Here is a 24,962-nt window from a genome sequence, read left to right on the forward strand (position 1 = left end):
GGATGCAGGTAGGATTTTGAGCAAGACGGTGAGCTTGGCAGGCGAGAGACATCAAAAGGCATGATGGGAACTTCTTACTTGTTACACATGGCCAATGAATGACAACGAGTAACTGGAATACACCATGAAATGATGAAACTTTGATGTGGATTGAATTTTAACACATGTGAAGGTTTGGACATTGATATTATTCTGCAAGTTCTCACATTGGATGTCTTTAGTTATTTATTTTTTACAACATATAGACCTTCATATTTATGAGCATGTGTGAGTGACATGAGGGTTGTTGTTCACACCCCTCTACATTGTGATGATTTCACAAAGATAAATAATGAATGACATAGTTGCAACATCTTCATTCCTCCAGATGGATGAAGATGATTTCAAAACAGGAAGTCCTAACAAAATTGAAAAGAGAACCAAATGTAAAATGATGCAACCGCTTAAGACGGAAAGCCACAACAGTGCTTTCTCTTCTTATGCAGTCGCTGCTGTTAACTGAAAGGCTCTGTTCATGATCAGCGCCACACAAACGACAGCTGTGTCATTTTTCTGCTCAGTAAAACCGGTATCACGTAATAAAGTAATGCCAGAGAGATGATAATGATGAAGGACGAGATACTTTTACACAGAATGAGTTTACACAAATCAGTTGTGTTGGTTTACAGTTCCAGTGGCAGCTTGATGACATTAGCGTGAACATAGACCTTACTAACAAACTTAACATGGTGACAAATAAACAGCCTGTCTGTGTGAGACGACACCGTGCCTCACTTGGGACTTCAGTACCAGACACCGTGTCTTAAAACTCAGCCGAAGGATGTTTGATATCTGTGAAAAACTCGAAGGGTAGCTTCTGAGGAAGAGAAATCGACTTTTATTTCAGTTTTCCTCTACTCGAGTCAATACAATGTCATGTACTAGAACACTAAGAGTTACTGGAAAATACTTATAAAATACTGCGTACAAAGTAACCATCATTTACAACACACCAATTTCATTCAAACATCCGTCCACTAAGAACCTGTAGGAGTCGTGGACACAGACGGAGCCTGGTTGTGGGAGAGCAGATTTTACTCTGAATATGTTTGACTGTTCTTTAAACACAAATTCCAATTAGAAGGAGTTTAATCAAGCAATAAGTCACTTTAAAACTGTAAAAGTGTTTGCTTTCGGTCTGCTGCGTGAAGACTGGAGGGGGGGGGGGGACTGTGGGGTTCATCGGCTGCCTTGCTCAGTAACTGCGGGGTCCTGGTTTGCTGTCCTGGGCCTGGTTGAAGGGGTTTACTTGTCTCGACGACTCCTCCTGATTGTCGATGGACTGGTAGGCGGCTCTCTCCCGCGTCACGGTGGGGAAACCTGCTGAGACACGCCAAAAGCACCAACGTGCAAATGTATTATTTCAATTGATCATGGCCCTTCAAATCTAAGTGTTTTTTTTACACATTCATTCTACCTTATACCGATTCCTGACACTGTTTTGTTGTTGATGTATCTTGGCTCAAGCATTTTGCTGCTTCTGCATAAATACATATTATAAAGTGACTTCCCCAACGTATTGTAAAGCACCAGTCTGAGAAACCCACTAGTTTTATTCAAATGCTTTGTTGATGGTGCAGAAATGCCTCCTACTTCATTATAAAGTTATTATTTTTCCCTTCAACCACTGTCTGTTCAGCTCTTGTGACTATTTTGAGAAAACTTTTGTGCCACAGGAATTTTTTTAGTGGTGTGAAATTTTAGCGTGGCGGATCTGCAGCAGCATCTCTTTGAGCAATGAAGCAAGTCACCCAGATTCCTGCGCAGACAAGCTGCGAGGGGCTTTGTAACAGATTTAACATCCTTTACAATAAATTACGTCAAACTAAGGACTTGAAGTGATGCTCTATGACAGGCAGCGCGAATATGCCATGGCCAGAATACTAACAGAGTGATTTTGGAGGTTCAAAGCCCTGCGTGCTCTTACCTCATGATGGCCTCGTCTTCTGACTCTGACAAACATGCACGCTTTAAAAAACATCCAAAGAAGCTAGTTGCTTTTGTTGCACAATGTTTTTTTTTTATTATTATTTAGCAAAAAGTTATATCTTTATAATTGTACAAAAGCAACCTTTACAAGAGGATTTATTACCAAACAGTGGCAGAAAGTGAACGTGAACAAATTCAATCCGAAACAGGGAATCAACATTCTTAGCGGACGTCCCGTAATTTGCAGAAAAATAAAAATCTCAGGTATGACACAAAACAATTTTATTAACAGCTGAACATCCTTGCTTTGTAATTAATGATATTTTTGCTTGCAGACTAACTAGGGAGACCCGGTATTGTTGAGTTGATTAGAAAACTTGGAGCATTAAAATTTCTATCTTGTAAAGAGAGAAACATATTGATAGACAAAGGTAGACGCCAAAGTCCTGACAGAAAAATGCCTTGAAGATAAAAAAATGAATACAAAAATGAAATGGAAAGCAAACAGCATTACCATGAGTCAATGTTAGTGTTTGAACGGCAAGAAATCAGATGAAGGAGATGGATTTCCCCACAGAAAAAGTCAAAAACTAAACCATCATCTCTACCTAAACAAAAGAAAATAATGTTAGAGTGGCACACCTAACAGTACAACTGAAGATACGCAGTCATGGACTGTGGAAGATTGAATTAAAGCGAATTACAAATCAGCATTAGATAAGGAGTAGCTGGACCATCTGCTTGGTGCAGGTCCAGGAAAAGAAACAACTCCTTATGGTTGCTGATTATACGTCCTCCTTAGCACTCGACTTCCCATTAATGATTCCACATTTGTAGCCAAGACTTGCAAATGCCTAAACTTAGCAAAAACATCCACAAACACTAAAGTTAAAGTAGAAATGATTAAAGGTTTCTTTGTCCATGAAATAGCAGCATGTTGACTTGCTATTGTCGTTAGCATGTCATTTTTAACCCAGAAAGTATCACCATGTACTGAAGATGTGAATGTTTCGTGTTTTTCAGCGAAATCAGAAAGGAACAGATGAAGAAAAAGAAGGATTCATAAGAAAGAGATGGACAAAGAATGGACCAGAACATAAATGTGATAAAAACATGAAGAAGGGATTCCCTTTTGCTTGTGTCTCCTGCAGTCTTATTGTCTGTCTTACTTCCTGGGTGGAAGGGGATGGAGAAGGATGGTTGGGGAAGAGGGATGGTAAAGAGGGAGAAGCCGGGGATCAGTAGCGGCGCCCAAAAAAGGCACTGTCAGCACTGTCCGTAGTGCATCGACTGTCCACAGAAGTCTCTAAGTCTGAGAGGAAGAGAGGAGAAGAGAGGAGATTAGGGGGGAAAGAGACGAGAGGAGAAGAGAAGAGAAGAGAAGAGAAGAGAAGAGAAGAGAAGAGAAGAGAAGAGAAGAGAAGAGAAGAGAAGAGAAGAGAAGAGAAGAGAAGAGAAGAGAAGAGAAGAGAAGAGAAGTCAAAGCATGACAGGACAACCACGAGACACCGTGACAAAAACAAGACAGCGAGACGTCCCAAAGACATGCAACAGTACAACAGGCCAACTGATGAGAAATACACAAAAAGGTTTGGACAGATAAACAAACAGTAAAGACCATAACCACAAGTCAGTGAGGACAATTTTATAATTTTTGAATTACTACTTAAAAACTGTTCTACTTCAGAAGCAATTCATGGAGATGGGAATTTTACTACTTAAATTACATGGTATGTTTTATAATAATTAATAATAATTTCAGAAGAATGTTGATGTGACAAGTTGGTTGAAAAAGTCAATTTTTGTCTGACTTCAGTGTCTCAAACACTGCGCTGGCTCACAGGCGTCTGGTTTTGCAGATAAAACAATCCTTTACTGTTTGCAGTTTTTCTACGCTCATTGAAAAAATAAATGAATTGGGGAAAATGTAAAACATATTTGAAAACAATACAAACCGACTTTTTATGAATTAATCACACATATCAGAGAAAAAGTCTAAATATACTCATTCTAGGTGATATTTAACCAAAAAGGAAACAAAAGACTGGGTGATGCACAAAAACACATTGAAACTGAAATTATTCAGTAAAGTATGAAAAAGACAAAGGATAAAAGACTGACGGAATCTACATAGATCACACCGGAAACCTCTACAAACATCAGACGTGACTCAGGAATGATCTTCACCGCGCCCAGAAGCGCTCCTCAAACACACAGGTGAACACGTTTTACATACGGGATTCAAATGTGCCGCCGGCTTATCTTAGCCACGACTCATTTCAGATGAACTGAGATAAAGTGAACAGCTGTCCTGCTGCATGAGCAAACATCATTTGTAATTCTTTTTGGAAACAGTGGAAAGCAAACATGGGATCCTCTGGGCTACAGAGGGAAGGAGCCGTCCACCTTTACTTATCTGTAAAGGGTTCAAATGCTGCATCTGTGGTGATCCTGGAGGAAAACTTCAGCACCATCCATCCTGAAGTAAACATACCGCTACGGAGAAACAACTGCCACCAATCGTAGCTTAAGGAAGGTCTGAAATGCAGGACACCAAAAGGTGAAAAAGGTTTTTTTGGATGAAAACACATTGACATACCTTCAACCTGCCGACGGGAACACAAAGGAAGCTGTGATTTTAAGCTCAGAGGCTCCTATATGTGTGTGTTTAGGCGGCTTGATGTCATTACGCTCACGGGTCTGGGCTCTGCCATCAGCTGTAGCTCACTGAGCTTATCGTTGACATTTTTCTATTTACTGTACAGTGAGCGAAAATAACCGAGTCAAATTCCCTGTCTTGTTTGACCTGACTTGGCCAAATAAACCTGATTCTGATTCTGATGTGTTATATGTTATTAAGCAAAACTTGTCACAAAAGATAAATGTTTTAATTGGCTGCCTAGGTCAGAATTTCCACTCAACTTTTGCTGAAAAACCCACCGTGTATTACAGTTTTTCTCAGTTGCTTCTCAAAACTACTTGTTCAATCTTTACATCATTGTGTCACTTGTGCACATCAAAAAAGCAGTTTCTCATTTCTTTGAACAAGTTGCAAATGCATTTGTCATCCATGCAAATGATAATGTACAATTTTCTGCTGTTTCCTACATTATCAGTTGTTTATGTCATGTTGATCAAAATGTATTATCTCTGTCTCTGTTGAATAGTCTCACCCCCCACAACATTTAGGCATTGACTGTCTTATCCGTACACAATGACACAAGCACTTGTGATTCTGATGCACTGACATGTTCATTGACACAGATATTTAATTTTGAGAGATGAACTAAGGATTTTGAGCAAGAGACTGGCTTTTGCAGGTAATCCATGGTGTTTTGCTATTTGTACGAACTGTTTTGAGAAATGCACTTACTGATTTGCAAATGTCGAGGATGATCTGAGAAATGTACCAAAGCGACTGAGAAAAACTGTAATGTAACGCAGGTTTTAAGTTGTATGTCTAAACACAACTCTTCCTTTTGAGATGACCTGTGGCCCCTTAGTTGCTGGGAAAAGCGTCAGTTTGGCACATTGATGGGATTGTAAAGGTGACCATCAAGTTGGAGGGCAATCAACTTTACACAGCTGCCAGCAACTATAGCAACGACTAATCTGGCAGTTGGAAGGGTTGGTGGTGAATGAGTGTCCGTGATTTTTTCAGTTTTGCAACTGGAATGCAATCAGCTTGGGCGTGACATCATTCCCAACTCCGACAAAGTTCTGCTTTGAGTGGTTCACCCATCAGCCTCAGCAGCGGCTCCTCTCAGGGCTTGAGCACCCTCTTTGCCCGCTATAGACATGACTGCATCTCCACACACCCCAGCAACAGCAGCATCATGTTTGCTGATGATACCAGTGTAGTTGGACTCATCTCTGGAGGGGGGAGGTGGAGCGGTTGTCTGTGTGGTGCAGAGAACAACCTGACCCTGAACACCACGAGACAAAAGGAAATCATCCTGTACTTCAGGAGGAGGAAAACAGTCATTCAGCACCAGAGTTATTATCGTTCACGAAAACGAACGAAATAACGAAAACTAAAATTGAAAAAACAATTTCTTTAACTGAACTAAATAAAAACGGAAATTAAAAGACAAAAACGACAACTAACTGAAACTATATTGCGTGTTTAGAAAACTAACTAAAATGAACTGAAATTATAGATATAATTTCCTCCGCTTTCGTCCCTGTCAATATAAGCCTCTTGGTATGATCAATTTAAAATGAAAAATTCAAAACTATTATAACATTGTTCAGCACCTGTTTGTTCCTGGGCGTGCAGAGACTGTCTTTGTTGAGGATACTGAGAAATAACCACCTCAAACAGAGACTGCTAGTATCGCTCCAGTCAACCAATGCTCCATATAGAGCATCTTTACACACTGCACGCGGCCGACATGAACACACTCCAAAGAGTTGTCACCGCGGCCCAGAAGACCGCGCGCCGACGCCTCCCTCCTTCCCCGGAGGAACTCTACAGTCCTCACTGCCTCAGGAAGGTGCAGTGCATCCTCAGGGATCCAACCCATCCCAGAAACACATTGTTTAAACTGTTACCTTCTGACAGACGTTACTGGACTTTAAAGACAAGAAAGAAAGAGTAAAGAACAGCTTTTAATGCAAGAGCTGTAATTCCACTAAATACTGTTTAACTGCTCAAACGATGCGATACATTAACAGGACAATGTGTAATGTGAATGGTGCTGGTTGTGTATGGGGTGGATTTAGTCTTCATTTATCCCCTATTTTTATGGAGCTTATTAGCAATAATAATAAAAAAACTTTTTTTTGTTGCTTTAAGAGCAGGTTACACGGCTGACACTTTGCAAATGTTCATTCGACTTCTACTTCTTATCTTATGTTTATCTGTATTTATTGGACGTGCTTATTTTGCATCATTCACTGCACAGTTATGTCACAGATGGTAAACTTATCCCCAACAGGAGCTTAAAAACTTCCAAAATTGAACACAAACATCCCCATTTTCTGTGACGCTGAGATATATTATTATAATTCCTGTAACCACAAAAAAAAAAGTTTCCTGTTGACAGAAATGAAAGCAGCTAAGAAAGAAACCATCATAAATCCCATGCAGGTCATATACAGAAATATAGTCACTATTGCAAACGACAATAAACAAAGGGAATAAATTAAGTCTAATCAAAAACTCCAAATGGAAATTAAAGCTGCAAGCAGCGATGAACGGGCCCTCGCACTCACGGCCACCGCCCCCCATAAGCATATCAGAAACGACACCAGCCACGACTTCCTATGTCAAACCATTCAAAAGTTATAGCAGAAAAAAGGGACAACCAATCAGAAGAAGGGGGGGGCTAATTCAGGCCAATGAAGGTCAAGGACTCCATACAGAATCTGATGACACCACCCACGACTCTCTATGTCAAACCATTCCAAAGTTATAGCAGAAAATCGGGACAACCAATCAGAAGAAGGGGTGGGGCTAATTCAGGCCAATGAAGGTCAAGGACTCCATACAGAATCTGATGACACCACCCACGACTCTTTATGTCAAACCATTCAAAAGTTATGGCAGAGAAAAGTTTTCTAGGGGGCGCTGTTGAGCCGTTTGGCCACGCCCATTAATGTAAACCATGAAATATCCAATTTATCACCAAGTCTGGCTTGCATGCAAAATTTGGTGACTTTTTGAGCACTATCAAATATGGACCAATCAGATGAAGGGGACGAGCGCTTTTTCGCGTCTAGCGTCATCACCCTACTCGCCACCGATTGGTCGGGGGGCGGGGCCGTCATCACCCTACTCGCCACTGATTGGTAGGGGGGCGGGGCCGTCATCACCCTACTCGCCACTGATTGGTCGGGGGGCGGGGCCGGCAGACGTTTGAATCAGGAAGCGGGAGTCAGCGCGAGAGCGACTGGCGGCTCGCGGCGATTTTATCATTAAAAAAAGGACAACCAATCAGAAGAAGGGGCGGGGCTAATTAAGGCCAACGAAGCTTGAGGACTCATTACAGAGTCCCATGACATCACCCACAACTTCCTATGTCAAACCATTCAAAAGTTATGGCAGATAAAAGTATTCTAGGGGGCGCTGTTGAGCCGTTAGGCCACGCCCATTAATGCAAACCATGAAATATCAAATTTATCGCCAAGTCTGGCTTGCATGCAAAAAATGGTGACTTTTGGAGAACTATCAAATATGGACCAATCAGATGAAGCGCGCGCTTTTTCACGTCTAGCGTCGCCACGGTAACACTTTTGAAAGAGAAAAGTAATGCGTGTAGTCGCAAGATGGAGACGCACATTTTGAGGTATAACACACCTGGGTGCACGTTACGGTTTGGGCCGTATTAATTGCCGAAGGAATGGCATAAATTGCGCCAAAATTACACAATTAATTCAAAATAGCTGACTTCCTGTTCGGTTTCGGCCATGGCTCCAAGAGACTTTTCTTTAAGTTGCGACATGATCCAGGTGTGTACCGATTTTCGTGCATGTACGTCAAACCGTATTGTGGGGCTTGAGGCACAAAGTTTTCCGGGGGGCGCTGTTGAGCCGTTTTGCCACGCCCATTAATACAAACCATGAAATATCAAATTTATCGCCAGGCCTGCCTTGCATGCAAAATTTGGTGACTTTTGGGGAACTATCAAATATGGATCAATCAGATGAAGGGGGGGCGCCCCTTATGGCATCTAGCGTCGCCACGGTAACACTTTTGAAAGAGAAAAGTAATGCGCGTAGTCGCAGGATAGAGACGCACATTTTGATGTATAACACACCTGGGTGCACGTTACGGTTCGGGCCGTATTAATTCTCAAAGGAATGGCTCATATTGCTCCAAAATTACGCGATTCATTCAGAATGTTCAAAATGGCCGACTTCTTGTTCGGTTTCGGCCATGGCGCCAAGAGACTTTTCTTTAAGTAGCAACATGATAAAGATGTGTACCGATTTTCGTGCATGTACGTCAAACCGTATTGTGGGGCTTGAGGCGCAAAGTTTTTTCTGTCTGAACCAATCAGATCAAGGGGGGGTGCGCTTTTTGGCATCTAGCGTCGCCACGGTAACGCTTTTGAAAGAGAAAAGTAATGCGTGGTGTCGGAGGATGGAGACGCACATTTTGATGTATAACACACCTGGGTGCACGTTAAGGTTCGGGCCGTATTAACTGCCGAAGGAATGGCATAAATTGCGCCAAAATGACACAACTAATTCAAAATGGCCGACATCCTGTTCGGTTTCGGGCATGACGCCAAGAGACTTTTCTTTAAGTTGTGCCATGATACAGGTGTGTACCAATTTTCGTGCATGTACGTCAAATCGTATCGTGGGGCTTGAGGCACAAAGTTTTCCGGGGGGCGCTGTTGAGCCATTTTGCCACGCCCATTAATGCAAACCATGAAATATCAAATTTTTCGCCAGGCCTGACTTGCATGCAAAATTTGGTGACTTTTTGGGCATGTTTAGGGGGGCAAAAAGGCCTTCCTTTTGTCAGAAAAATAATAATAATAAAAAAAAAAAAAATAATACAAAGAATTCCTGCAAATACAATAGGGCCTTCGCACTGCAAGTGCTCGGGCCCTAATTATACAAAACTAAAAAAGAAGATACAAAAACAAAAGGGATTACTGGCTCAGTAATCCACCAGTTGCATATGTGTGTAGAAACACAGGCACCAAAGCAAAGACAGGAAGCACAACCAACTACTCCAGTGAACAAAGACAAAATGTGTCAAAACTAAACTGAAAGTGGCAAATAAAAACTCCAAAAGTGTCACATCTTCTTAAGAGAAGACATTGCATATTTCAGCAAGATGATGTCAAAGCAATTGATGCACATACGACAGTAGCAGGGTGCCATAGTAAAATGAACAGGTCCAGTCACTATAATGACATATCTATAGTCCACAACTCTCAGCTACTGAAAATATCTATCTCTCAAACAAACAAAAACCTGCAAAATTTGGCACCAAACTCTTAAGCCGCTTGACTCCCATGTCAAAACAAACAAACCAAAAAACATTTAGAACTTCAGCTATCTATTCCTAGTATCTTCCAGTGTGGTTAAGAGGAAAGAAAGAGGCCAATCTTTGTAAACTTTCAGTTTGACCAAGCATGAAATCAAAGCGATGGTTCAGAATAACAACAGCAAACTTAAATGTACCACTGATGCTGCTTTGAGCCCTCATTTGAGAACCACCCATCAAAATTCAGGGAACTCTGAAAGCCTGAATCAATAATTCACTTGTTAGCACCTACTTTCCTGTTTTTCTCTGCAGAAAACACAGCTATGCATTCAGACTGCAATTAAAACATGCTTCCATCAGTCAAGACGCAGTCTAATGAGTGTTCCTGCTGCACAAGGTAAAACCACAAAGATCAGTATTCAGTTATCCTCCAAACACTCAAGAGATGGATTTCAAGCATGGGTCGCAACGCTGGATAACTTTTATCACTTCTTTAAGTGTGTAAAGTGATAAATGAACCGATCTTATCCGACGACATGGCAACTACCAAATTAGCATCCCACTCTCAATGTCCTGGCTTTTCCCTGAATTTTATTTTCAATCTGCTTTTTCTCGAGGCAAACAATGAGAAAGCCCATGCAGGAAATATTCAGCAGCTTTTTAGAGGACTGGTCTCAGCATCGCCAGCAAATCTCATACAACAAATGAAGATCATAGTATCATTAAGTTAAAATGTAAGGGCATAACAACGAATACCATTTTTAAAGAGTTGAAGCTCAGCAGTCGTCACAGTTCGGTGGGATTTCTAATAGAAATGCTCTTAGCTGATCTGGTTCAGGTCCTCGAATCAATAGTCACACATGGCTGATTAGAGGAACATATCCTGAGTGTCCCCTGTGCGCGCTGATCGGTTGTTTTTCCACACAGAGGAGACTAGAAACTCAACACGCAGTAACACAAATCTCTTTTTTTCTTCAGTAGTTTCCCAATCCCTACAAATTTGTGTTTTCTTTCACATCAGCCCTGTTCTATTTGTGTTCATGTACGATCCAGGCAGATCATTGCCTTTACAGCCTGCATGGTCTTAATTCTCCATGCAGTGTTATTCGGTGGCCAGGATGACATACAAATGCTACGAGCAAGTTGTGAAGAATTAGGTTTCTTTTTTTCCCAGCCCGACTGCAGCTTAGATACGTCTCCGCATGAAAAAAGTCTTGTGACTGGAACAAATTAGTGAGACGGTGGAATCATCTGCCAGTGGTTTAGTGAAGAGTCGCTGCAGTTTAGGCCTCACTCTGCGGGTCTTTCATGACAAACGGAACAACACGACCCGGCAGGACTAAGGATGATTCCTGTCTCGAGCCGAGGGTATTTAGGATACTCACTGTTTCTTCAATTAAACTTGTTAGAATGAGTAATGGAAAGGGGAATGATGTCACATAATGGAGATAATTCAATTGGTGAAAATAGAAACAGGAAAGCGGGAGTTTTTATCATTCCAGGCTATTAATGGGGTTTCCATTGCAGGCATTTTAGTTGAATTTGTTATGGTGCATTTATATTTGGCATTCCTGCCTTGATTGAAGCGAGGTATTGTGTGGTTCACTTGAACGTGTTCATTTAAACCTTGCTCCACAGCAACAAGCAGACTTAGGCTACGCTCACACTGCAGGGCTCAATGCTCAATTCTGAGTTTTTGCAAAGATCTGATTTTTTTGTGTGTGGTTGTTCACACCGGTATTTTATATGTGTCTTATGTCAGACTTCATTGGGAAAAGGCATCTATTTTTCAGTGGATGTGGAAAAATTCATAAACTAATTATCATGACAAGAAACCTGAGGAGCAGGAGAGCAAATCTTTTAACATTTATACATGACCAGCTCCACTGAAGCAGATTTCACCAAAAAACAAATCCCGCCAGTGCAGAATTGTGACATTAGTCACCTGACAGTGACGTCAAAGACAGCTGAGAAGTCGCATTGGAAAACGTCAGATACATATCCAGTTTAGCAACACATATGAACGTGATCCTGATCTGAAGTGAACAAATCTCCAAACTATCTGTCCAGTCAGGTAGTGAACTTTTCCACATTTTCCACGAGTTTTTGTTCCAGCCGATGTTGAAAGGCCGTCGTGAATACCTGTAGTGACTATCTTTAGACTTTTTCTTCTTTTACTACTTTTTACTCACTTCATGAATGGTAATGACGACAGGAGATTTTTTTACGCGTTGAGTACGGCAACAGAACCGTCAACAGAACGGTAAAACACTGTGTTGCTCCACCGTCACTCGTTTATTCAATCAACTCACAAAAAACACAGTCCCGCACTTCCTCCCGCTACGGAAGCCCCACAGGCCCAAACTACAGACAGCGTTAAGGCAAAACAAATCTCAGTCGTGAAATGTAGGTATTAATCACTAAAGTATAAAATAATAACTCTCAAAACTTAAACTGAAATATATTCCTTCTGTGTAAATAACAAGGCATATTATGCAATAAAAGAGTTAAACTATAAGCTATACATGGCACTTACAATACTAAACAAATGAGAACTTTTTAGTCATAAACTAAACTAATCATTCCAACATTTCCATGTGGGGCTCATCTGAGATATAAATTAACTGAAAAGTGAAGCCTTATATGGGATTGTCCACGGGTTCCAAGTTGACCCCGTGTGAATTTCCTGTCATTTATGTTACGGTGCATTCAGACTTGGCATGGCTGATTTGATTCGAGTGAGCTGCAGTTAGCCATGTGCTTGCAAGTCTTTTCTCCAGGTACTTCATCTAACATCCATGTCAGGCTGATGGGTGAATCAGAACTGCTTGTGTGTAGTTGTTCGTCTATACGTGACCCTGTAATGGACCGGTACGGTGTATCCCTGCCTTTTGCCAAAGAGAGCCGGGATTGTTTCCAGAACAACTTGGATGTCTCTGGGTGTAAAACCCCAAACAGATGATAAGAAATGTTTTTTCTGAAGTCCTTTCTGTTCACTCTGTGGCTGAGGATGCTGTGTCTCAGCAGGAAAAAAAGACTTTGTACTTAATTCTACATTCTTCACCACGGTGGATTATAGTTGCTTCAGCCGAGAGAGAAATTGTTATTACCGGCCAAGGTTACTCTTTTCTTTACTCTCCAACCAAAACATAAGGACTCACAAGCCTCAGCTCGCAGTACGGAAAGAATGGCGTTATAATTTGATTCTTTACTGCAAACCCAAATATTATTGATTTCATTTTGTTTTATGTTATAATTATTGCTGTAACATTATCAAGCTGCTTGCCGTTCCCCTGCTTCATTGCACGAAAACAATAATCCTGCCATTAAAAGTACAAATTGTGTACCGTATTCCCTCATAATCTTAATTTTGGCTAAACTGGCAGACTAAATGAGAAAACAGATTCATAAAGGCTTGGTAAAATCAAACTAAATCTTAAAAAGATCCTTGGGGCCGTTATGTAGGCCACTGAATCAGAAACCTGGCATCCAACGAGAGCTGAGATCAATTAGGAGAGCTGGTTTTAACAAGCATGGTTGGTAATTTCTCCAAACTGCACGGGTCCACTTAGAGAGGTGAGGATGTACGCAATTAGGAACCAGGCATGTCTCTTTGCCTACGGCTTGGAAGAGTCCCAGTGTAATTTGATTAGAGTAAGACTCTTTAAAGGCTGGGGCTCACACACTTTTAGTGGCGAACCGGACCCGACTACATGGAGAGGAGTGACTGTGGTCTAACAGAGTCTTGTCTGGGTTCCTCCTGGGGGACCATATAAGTCCACCCAAGGGGACAATTCAATTATTCCCCATTATGGGCCCCATTACTCAGCCCATTTATATCTCAGATGGGCCTCACAAACAAATGTTGGGGGGGGGGGGGGGGGGTGATTAATTATTGTCTTGACCAGAAGCATCAAACTGCAACTGTGGGACAATGACAAGGAGCACGAGCAACCAAAATTGTAAAATTAGAAGATGCAGGACAACATTTGGTCAGTCATCCCTTTCAGTGCTGGGTACACACCTATGGAATTCTTTACCACCAGAAATAAAATCCCAAACAGAATTAAGGATGTTTAGTGCCAAAGCTAAACATTGGCTTAAGCAGCAGCAGAAATGCGAACATTAACTTCTCTCAAGTCACTGTCAGCACAGTATTTTACTAATGTTTAATGTATTTAACTTGTGCAATTTTTAATCTAAATTTTGGAGCTGTGTTTATTTGTTTATGATATCAGTTCACTGCATTATTCACTGTATTTGTATTATTGTATTTTGTATTCAGTATCTTTTATCCTTCTTTTGCCTGACCAGGGACAAAGACTGCAAATTAGCTGAAGCTAGACGTCTTGTATGCATCACATTTTTCATTCTTTGTGACAATGTTGTATGTATCGTCCCTGTTAAATAAACATTAAAATAAAATAAAATAAAAATGTAGCTTAAATGTCTTGCATAGCGCACTTTGCCAGCATTTGACAACACTGACGGTATCTAAGGCTGTACTTACCGAAGTTGAAGTTATACTCTCCTCCTCGTTCGCGGTACATTTGGTAGACAAAGAAGCAGGAAACAGGTTTGAGCAGCAGGTTGAGGATGGCCATTCCTGCGCTGAAGCGAAACACGTCGTGCCCCATTTCTGGTGCAAAGTTGCTCGGTCCATAAAACAGTGAGAAGTGGATGATGTCGGTCAATATTGTCATAACCATTCCTATAAGAAACTGCAGGGACAGGACAGAAGAGAGCACAGCGTGTTAATGGACTCGCTTTTATCATGATCTGAACACACACTTGTAACAATAACAGAGCCATAGAATCTATTTATCATGCAATAAGTGGAATATAAAGTCCTTCCACTGCTCAAGACAGCAGGAAAGTGATCTAAACCAAACTTGACACTTAAAAACCCATAAGTCACTGGTGCTTCTGAATGTGATGCCAGAAATTAGAACTACAGGCATAGTGATGTATTAGGCTACTCTGAAAGAGAACTCTTCTTCTCATCCTGCTGCTCAAAGATGATTTGTTTTGTTATTCTTTAGAGACTAGAGTATCCCTTTCAAATAAATCACTGTGGGTTTGATTACCGTATTTTCTGGACTATAAGCCACTACTTTTTTCCTAGGTTTTGAACCATGCGGCTTATACAAAGGTGCGGCTATTCTGTGGATTTTTCTTCCACCGCTAGGGGGAGTGCTAACCGGAATTAGAATAAAAACTAAGACAAAATAAATGCAAAGAAGAATACGCTACTTCTTCTTTAGCAGATAGAAGTAGGTAGAAGCAGATTTCAAACAGATAAATAGATAAATAAATACCAGTTATTTTCTCTTGGTTCTGTCCAGTTTTAATCAGCAAAGTTGCTGCCGTGTTAAAAGACACTGTTAGGAAAGGATGTATTTAGGTACAAACATGTACATCATTTACAGTTCAAAATCCTTCTGTACATGTAGTAAATATCTAATCTAACAACATAAATATCTGCGGCTTGCATATCTTTTTTTTTTAAATAAAAGTGGGTGCGACTTATATACAGGTGCGGCTTATAGTCCAGAAAATACGGTAATCTAATTGCCACACCTCATGTTGCCGTTTTGTTTTCAGTGATATTGTTCTCATTGTGATCAGAATTAACACCCATCTCCCAACATCTTGGTTTAATCGTCCTTTTTTTTTGGTTTACATTCACTTTTTTTTCATGCATCCAAACACTGAATCTCACTATCTTTTCATGGAAATAATTTCACTGATATCATCAAGCCACCCTCTTGAAAAAGGCTTCCTGACTACCTGGAGTACAATTGTAAGAAAATGCTTTTCACTCCATCAGAAGAGAAAATACCCCTTCTGGAAGAGCTTCGGCAACACAGTAATTTACTGAGAAATTGCATAGACAACATACAGTCTCCGAGCAGTGCAGCTGGGACGGTGCCCAGTATTTACAGATGGAAATCATGTACTCACGGCTCTACATTAACATCCCATTATTACACTCCCCATAAGACTTGTCTTACATATTCTACATAACAAAATGTGAAAAAAATAAGTCAAATCAGGTTCTTGGGATGCTTTAATCCCGTTAAGAGTCCCAGCTTTCACACTCTGGGCCGAGTTAAAGGGAGGCTATCCTTCTCACAGGGATGCACACAGATGATGGTAGGACTGCTTGGAAGATAAACATTTAAAAAATTTGAAATCGAGGCAAAGACTCACCATTAGAACTGCATCGACTGAGTCCCTCTGCGCAATCGCCCACACTCCAACTGCTAAAACACTGAAGTTCCCCCACGGGAAGGACTTGGGCAGCCACACCATGCATCCCCTGAAGGAAAGAGAAAAATGCACAAAAGGGAAGGTTTATGACAAACAGCAGTTACGTTTGATAGCTTGTAGCATGGTACGTGCAGGTGAAGGAGGCCTGACTCAAGAGTGTGAGTGTGTGTGTGTGCGAGCCAAAAGACCAGAGAAATTCCTCAGGTTTGTGAGAAAAGAAAGTGCTCAAACTCACCATACAGTAAGCAGCCAGTGTACCAAAACTATGGCCTGGAACGAAGCAGAAAACACAGATAATGAGGAAAGAAAAATAAAGATGAAGCTCTTTTTATGTGCCATTGACATCCATGACTCCCTTTGTATTTTATCCTGAAATAGTGTGTCATTTAAAGCATTTCTAAGACAAAATATCTCCCTTTCTGACATCTATGGGATCTTACAGTCCATTTACAGTCAGCAGATATAGTGAAACTATCAAGATATGCTGAGGAAAATCAAAGCCAGTAAATATAGCACTACTGAGAATTGGAAACATGTGATCAGTTGAATCTGAAAGAATTCCCAGATACTGTCGCTGGTTTGTGAGACATGTGAGAACCCACATCAGACAAAAGAATAAAACAAACTAGAACATTTCAGGAAATTTAGACATGGGCATGCCCTACTGCCCATTCGTCCCCTCTCGCTGCTTTGGTTTGGGGCTGTAGTTGTGTTTAAGGTTGCTTCTGGCCATGTTTGGGGTTATTAATAATGGCCAATACACCAAACCAAGGCCTGGATGCACGTTGTGGTTCAGGCCACATTTACGGATGGTTTATTCATATTTCTCCCTCATACAAATGCATAGGTTTTTGTTGCCATGGTAACAAGCCCCATAGGATAGAATGGGACAATTTGGCTTCAATATCTCAAAAGCTGTAAACAGCAGCCTAATGAGACCTCAGTATGTTGTATTCCACGGGCGTGTTTTATTTTTGGGGGATTTTTTTCTTCCATATCAGAGCAGGGTCATGCTGTACAACCGCTGGGTGCACGATGGGATTTTTGCAACTTTAGCTTTCTAGCAAAATGTCTGATTTATGGTTCCGCGTTACACCAACGCAGAGCTTACGGCGTAGGGTACGCGGCCTCACGCACCCTACGGTTCGCGTCGCCGCGTACCCTACGCCATACCCTACGGCGTATGGTCTGCGTCGATTTAACGCGGAACCATAATTCAGGCTTTACAAGGTGGTTTCCCTCACAGAGGAACGAGAGGCCAAGACCGAGCAGCTGAGCAACGGAACTGTCAGAAAACATCAGTTTCAGCCGAACTTTTGTTCAACAAACACAATCGGGCCAAAAAAACACAGAACTTTGAGAATGAAAGCTCACCTTTAAGTTTATGGCAGGGATTTCCATAATAATAGGCTGTTTGGTCGAAAGCAGCTCCTCCTTGATCCGATTCAGTGTTTCAACTTGTTGAAAGGGCTCATGAAAAAAAAGAGTTGTTCCTCTTACACACACTTCTCAGGGCAAGCCCTCCCACCACAACCCTGCAAACACAAGCCATGTGACAGCAGCCTGACTGGTTCCCATGTGACTTCCTACCTCTCCATCCCTCCCTCACCCCTTCCTCCCCTCGGCCTCCAGCTCTCAGACCTCATGATAGTCCAAGATAGGCCCAAAATCTCACTGGTCCAGAGGTGGACAGAGTACTCGAACCCAGTACTTGAGTAAGAGTACAAATGCTACTGGTCAAAATTTACTCCGTTACAAGTAAAAGTAGCTCAGTCAAAAAATTACTCGAGTAAGAGTAGAAAAGTACTTGCTTTTAAAGTGTTTGTATCCAAAAGTAAATGCTTTTAAATTTACTTTAAGTAAAAGTAAGAGTAAGAGTAAGAGTAAATTTCTTATTTTCCACATCAGTAAATTACTATATTTTTTCTAAATTAATTTAAGGATCTTTTAACTCTTGTTTCTGAGAATTAACTCTTTGAAACCAGCTGCACTGATGTGCTGCTTTTAGAACCACAATGTTATATAAAACCTGCAGAAACACAAAAAACAAATCAAATGAATGGGATCATAAGAGGACAGCAGATGATGCAGAGTTTATTAACAATCATGAACTGAAACCAAATGAACCTGCACCATCCAACTAAGTCTGGATCCCCCTCAAAGACCACTGCTTTACAAAAAACTACATCTCTGCTTTCAATAACTCAATGTTGAAGTCAGACGACTCAGCGGATTGTCTTTCTTCTCCTGACGCAGGCGTAGCCATTGTTGCGGCTCTGTCTTGACTTGTTGCGGCTCTGTCTTGACAAACGCAGGCTACTTTGGCGGTATCGTTTTGAGGAGGCTTGACGTATTTCCGCTTTACGTACATCCCAGTGGAGAGCGTGCACTGTGATAGGTCTCCTCCTTTGACAAAAACAGCTTGTGTCCAATAGGATTTTAGGGAAGAAGAAAAAAGAGCAGACCTGAAAGTAACGAGTACTTTTCAGCCTTCCTAGAAATTTACTCGAGTAAAAGTAAAAATATTTGTCTTGGAAATGTATTCAAGTAAGAGTAATAAGTACCAAAGAAATCTAATACTCAAGTAAAGTACAAATCCTCTGGATATGTACTTAAGTACAGTACTCAAGTAAATTTACTCCGTTACTGTCCACCACTGCACTTGTCAGTACCACTCAAGGACGGTGACAAAACTTACTTCTAATTTTTGAAAAGATCCATGTCTCTATGATATTTTGGTACGATAACCCGTCCTGAGTGGCAGCTGTATCATAGTTATCAGCTCATGAAGTTACCCATCCCCTTCAGAAAATTACATTTTAGATGTTGGTGCATATCCTGGTTTAGACTCATGTACAGGATATTTGTCAATGTTTCACAATATTGTCTTTGATATCATTTTAAAGGGGACCTTTAAAGCATTCATTCAAGCTAAGATGTGATACATTTCCTGAATCCTTATGGCCATGTGAGTATTCCAGTTTTTGTATTTTGTGTCTCTTTTGTTCCTAGATGACACAGGGCTAAAAGATAGTATATCATTTAGGCGAAAATTGTGTAGAAATGTGTGTTGTTTATAGTTTAAAGAGCTGCAGGGACCTCTACATTGGTCAGAAAGATTCACATCTTAGCTTGAATGAATGCTTAAAAGGTCCCCTTTAAAATGATACCAAGGGCAATATTGTGAAACATTGACAGATACCCTGTACATGAGTCTAAACCAGGATATGCACCATGCATAAATGTAATTTTCTGAAGGGGATGGGTAAGATCATGAGCTGATAACTATGATACAGCTGCCACTCAGGAAGGTTATCATACCAGAATATCATCTACAGACATGGATATTTTCAAAAATTCTAAGCAAGTTTTGTCACCTTGAGTGGTGCTGATATCTGGTCTGGTCCATGGACTATGATGGTCAACAGCAATCTGCCCCCCGCACCGAGATAGGTGAAGGATCTGAAATGTAGAATTCAATTTCTCAAATAAAATATGTAAGAAAGTAAGATCTTTGTTTCACAGCCCTAATAAATATTTTCTCAAGATGCTATTTTGCGATTTTGAAAAAAAAAAAAACACACGTGGCACATGACATCACATGCCAGCATTTGGGACAAATGAGGCAAGGCAAGGCATGGCAAGTTTATTTATATAGCACAATTCAACACAAGGTAATTCAAAGTGCTTTTACATCAGCATTAAAAGCGGCAAGACACAATTAAACAGTAAATAACAAATAAAATGAGATAAAATTATGAGAAAAGAAGGTAAAATAATAAAAAGCACAAGTTGCTGAAAACTAAGGCCAGTAGAGTACAGCAGGTACACATCTCATTCACGGTTTTCAGAGAGTATTTAATTTAAGAGTACGTTAAATACCAAATAAATGAAATAAAATGATAAGAAAAGAGGTAAAATAATAAAAAGCACAAGTTGTTAAAAATAAGGTCAGTAGAGTACAGCAGGTAAGTATTTAATTTAAGAGTACGCTTCAGTAAACAGTAATGTTTTTAGGCCTGATTTAAAGGAACTGACAGTTGGAGCAGACCTCAGGTCTACAGGAAGTTTGTTCCACCGGTGAGGAGCAGAATAACTGAACGCTGCCTCACCTTGCTTGGTTCTGGTTCTTGGGAACCACAACAAACCAGATCCAGATGAACCTCAGGGGTCTGGGGGCTGGGACAGATCAAGCATGTTTTTTGGTCCAAGACCATTCAGGTCTTTGTAGACCAGCAGTAAGATTTTAAACTCTATCCTTTGACTCACTGGAAGCCAGTGTAGTGATTTCATGACCGGTGTGATATGGTCCAGTTTCCTGGTGTTTGTAAGGACTCTGGCGGCAGCGTTCTGGATCAGCTGCAGCTGACTGATAGATTTCTTGTTAAGCCTGTAAAGATGCCATTGCAATAATCCAACCTACTGAAAATGAATGCATGAATATGTTTTTCCATGTCTTGTTCAGACAGAATCCCCTTAATTCTAGCAAAGTTTTTTAGGTGGTAATAGGCAGATTTAGTGATAAACTTTAGATGGCTGTTGAAGTTATTAACACCAACATTTCTGGCTGTAGAATATCTGTTCAATTTCTCAAATAAAATATGTGAGATCTTTATTTCACAGCCCTAATAAATATTTTCTCAAGATGCTATTTTGCGATTTAGAAAAAAAAAACAAACATGTATGGCACATGACATCACATGCCAGCATTTGGGACAAATGAGGAATGTTGAATAAGCACCAGGAAACAGTGGTCTGCAGATATATTTTAAATGTTATATCAATTTATATGAATAATATTGGTTATAGGATTGAACGGGTGCCACAGAGAAGAATTCATCTGTAATCTAAAACAATAACATTTAAAAAAAAATTGGTTGACTAAAGATCTAGGTCTAAACAAATACATATAGAAAAATAAAAAAAAATCATAAATTCCCATTTCAGCAATAAATATAAGCTATCATAGCTAATAATAAACAATACAAATTAAATAATAAGATAAGATAAAATTAACTGTATTTACAATAATCATGAAGAGCATCGTGAGAGTAGTTTCTTACAGAAATGTAAAATAAACATAAAATAAAATGTTTCATCCCCACTGTTTCTCAATCCACATCTCAGAACAGCCAGAAACATCTGGCTCAAGATAACATGCACGGGTGTAAATAAATGTGAAAAAATAGCTTAATTTAAGCGGGCTGTTGTTCTTTGTTTGAAGATACAGTTGATTTCCTGCTGGGATCATTTAATCTGATGGATCAGAGAATTTGCTGTTGCACCGGGCGTATGAAATATGATTCTGCAGTTAGGGCGGTTAACACTGACACAAAGGAGTAATAAGACAGGCAGTTCACACTTTACCCAGCTGGCTGAGTTCAATGTGAAAGGAAAGAAGTGGAGCCGAAGTGTGACTGAGAAAATAAAGTAAGGAAAAGAAAAAAACTTACAAAAAGAAAAGAAATTATGTGGGAATAAATTGTAGTTTACATACAGTAAATTATATTATAAATAAATACATGATGAACGTATATGACAAATTGTTTGAAAGTTCATTGATTTTATGTAATATAAGCTACACTTATTTATATCTGTCTGTATTTGTACATTTATTAGATTTTTCCACTGTTTTATACATGTAATCTTTTAGCAGCCGCCACTGCACATACAGTACGCTGTTTTTAAATCTCATCTTAAAACTCATTTTTATTCAAATAGCATGATTGTTTTATTTTATCTATGTGTTTTATATTTTACGTTGTCCTGTTTTTTTTCTTTCCTTTTGCTTGTCCAGCACTTTGGTCATCTGTTGTTGTTTTTAAAGTGCTTTATAAAAAAAGTTCTCCCATTATTACTTAGGAACAAAGGAAAACAGAAAAATAATGCCTTGGATGTACAAACAGCCTTAGCAATGAAGTTCATCCAACTGGATTCAACTGTTTCTATACTACATTCCATAAAGATTTGGTTTTAAAACCAAAAACCTATAACCTATAACCTGGTGTCCGACCAAAAGTGAATGCTTTTTGCTGGGCTTCCATCTGCAGGAGGGGCTGGATGGATTGGGTGTAATATGGTTATGGTAGGAGTATGGACCTTGGCGTTCCAGCTCTCAGCTGCTGAAACTGAGATATGAAATGTCACCTCTCAGGTGGAAAAGGATCGTGAACACGAGGTATGTTTTGATCTCATGTACAAAATGAGGTCAAGCCGTACCTCCTACATATGGTAGCGCTCACCCCGATGCTCCATAAGTCAGTGTTCCAGAGCCGGTCCTCTCAAGAGAGCTCACACATTCAGGTCGGGAAACAGGCTCTGCCGGTGTTCTGCTGATGCACTTCTGTGCTAGTCACAGTTGGTCCATAGCACCATGCTTGAATATCAGGGTGTCCATAGGTGCATAGGTCACCCTCCGCTGCAGTTCAGTGAGCGCCTATTAGGGCCCGAGCACTTACAGTGCGAAGGCCCTATTGTATCTGTAGGAATTTTTCTTTCTTCTTTCTTCCGACAAAAGGAGGGCCTTTTTTCCCCCCTAAACGTGCCCCAAAAGTCACCAAATTTTGCACGCAAGCCAGGCCTGGCGAAAAATGTGATATTTAATGGTTTGCATTAATGGGCGTGGCAAAATGGCTCAACAGCGCCCCCTAGAAAACTTTGTGCCTCAAGCTCCACAATACGGTTTGACATACATGCACGAAAATCGGTACACACCTGTATCATGTCGCAACTTAAAGAAAAGTCTCTTGGCGCCATGGCCGAAACCGAACAGGAAGTTGGACATTTTGAATTAATTGTGTAATTTTGATGCGATTTATGCCATTCCTTCGGCAGTTAATACGGCCCGAACCGTAACGTGCACCCAGTGTTCTACATCAAAATATGCGTCTCCATCCTGGGACGACGCGCATTACTTTTCTCTTTCAAAAGTGTTACCGTGGCGACGCTAGACGCCAAAAAGCGTGCCCCCCCTTCATCTGATTGGTCCATATTTGATAGTTCCCCAAAAGTCACCAAATTTTGCACGCAAGCCAGGCCTGGCGATAAATTTGATATTTCATGATTTGCATTAATGGGCGTGGAAAATGGCTCAACAGCGCCCCCTAGAAAACTTTGTGCCTCAAGCCCCACAATACAGTTTGACGTACATGCACGAAAATCGGTACACACCTGTATCATTTCGCAACTTAATGAAAAGTCTCTTGGCGCCATGGCCGAAACCGAACAGGAAGTCGGCCATTTTGAATTAATCGTGTAATTTTGGCGCAATTTATGCCATTCCTTCGGCAGTTAATACGGCTCGAACCGTAACATGCACCCAGGTATGTTATACATCAAAATGTGTGTCTCCATCCTGCGACAATGTGCATTACTTTTCTCAGTCAAAAGCGTTACCGTGGCGACGATAGATGCCAAAAAGCGCGCCCCCACTTCATCTGGTTGGTCCATATTTGATAGTTCCTACTTTCTGCCATAACTTTTGAATGGTGTGATATAAAGAGTCATGGGTGGTGTCATCTGACTCGGTATTGAGTCCTTGAACATAATTGGTGCAAATTAGCCCCACTGCTTCTTCTGATTGGTCAATATTTGATAGTCCCTATTCTCTGCCATAACTTTTGAATGGTGTGACATACAGACTCGTGGGTGGTGTCATCAAACTCGGTTTTGAGTATTTCACCTTCATTGGCATGAATAAGCCCCGCCCCTTCATCTGATTGGTCAACATCTGATAGTTCCTACTTTCTGCCATAACTTTTCAATGGTTTGGTATAGAGAGTCGTGGCTGGTGTCATCCGCTAAATGTCCAGGCCTGAAGAATCGACATGCAAGTCATACAAGCGCTTCCACTGCAGCACGCCTGAACGTGCACAAGGGTGCGAGGGCCCGTTCATCGCTGCTTGCAGCTTTAATGTAATCTTATCACTGGATTTGATAAGAAGATTCTCTGAATCCATTCTGAATTAGAAAAGACTCACAGTATCATAAAGGCTCTCATGTCCGTGCAGATTATTTTTCTTCACTGTTCTGCAGCGGAGGAGATGAGCGAACAGAGGGAGGTCTGAGCAGTGGCGGCTGGTGATAAAAAATTTTGGCGGGGTGCATTGGTGAGTGGGGATTACAACACAACTATAAACTCTACTTGGCCATACATTTATTTGTTATTTTTTATTACATATCACTACATATACTACATATACATATACATATACATATACTACATATACATGTAGCATATTTTACATAAACATATTTAAAAATTTTCAAGTAACAAAATAACATATTTGAACAATTTTTCAGATTTTTTCAGTTATTATATAGAGATATTGACAGATATTGTCTGAAAAATGGTTCAAATATGTTATTTTGTTATTTGAATTTTTTTTAATTTGTTTTGTTGATGAGAAAATATGTTTCTTTATTTTTCTTATTTTTGTGAGGGGGGATATATATTGTTTTTCGTCACTACCTTGTTCTCTATAGCTGATATAACATGAATTACTCCTATGTGGGATCAATAAAGTTCTTATTTTTGCAATCTCAGAAAATTAAATATATTATATTTGGTGCTTAACTGTTTCCCAAGTATATTAGTGCATGTGTGAATGAATAAATGAGACGTAAAATGTACATTTCTTTGTAGAAAGGCGCTTTATCAAAATAAGTCCATTTACTTGTATTAGTTCACAACGCAGTCTTGCCACATCCAATATGGCGGCGTCGACGTATCGCAGCAGCTCCATGGGGCGGATACGGATAGATGTCTATGGCT

At 40.4% G+C, this 24,962-nt stretch overlaps 1 protein-coding gene across 4 annotated transcripts; it reads right to left on the bottom strand.

Moving 5' to 3' along the window:
• Positions 1-218: 218 nt before the first annotated feature.
• On the bottom strand, positions 219-17,686 carry agtrap (angiotensin II receptor-associated protein). Of its 4 annotated transcripts, none has more exons than XM_061728457.1 (5): positions 17,564-17,686; positions 16,425-16,459; positions 16,130-16,238; positions 14,427-14,637; positions 219-1,359 (listed from the first exon to the last, which is right to left on the bottom strand). In XM_061728457.1, exons 1-5 carry the CDS (start codon positions 17,588-17,590, stop codon positions 1,235-1,237), a joined length of 507 nt encoding a protein of 168 aa, XP_061584441.1. In that variant the 5' UTR covers positions 17,591-17,686; the 3' UTR covers positions 219-1,234. The 4 variants fall into 4 exon arrangements, with proteins under 4 accessions (XP_061584441.1, XP_061584440.1, XP_061584443.1 ...); XM_061728456.1 differs by having other exon boundaries at positions 219-1,362; XM_061728458.1 differs by lacking the exon at positions 219-1,359 and adding an exon at positions 2,906-3,280.
• Between the last annotated feature and the right edge of the window lie 7,276 nt (positions 17,687-24,962).

The sequence above is a fragment of the Cololabis saira genome, chromosome 8 (assembly GCF_033807715.1).
Source record: "Cololabis saira isolate AMF1-May2022 chromosome 8, fColSai1.1, whole genome shotgun sequence".
In the NCBI taxonomy this organism is placed as follows: domain Eukaryota; kingdom Metazoa; phylum Chordata; class Actinopteri; order Beloniformes; family Belonidae; genus Cololabis; species Cololabis saira.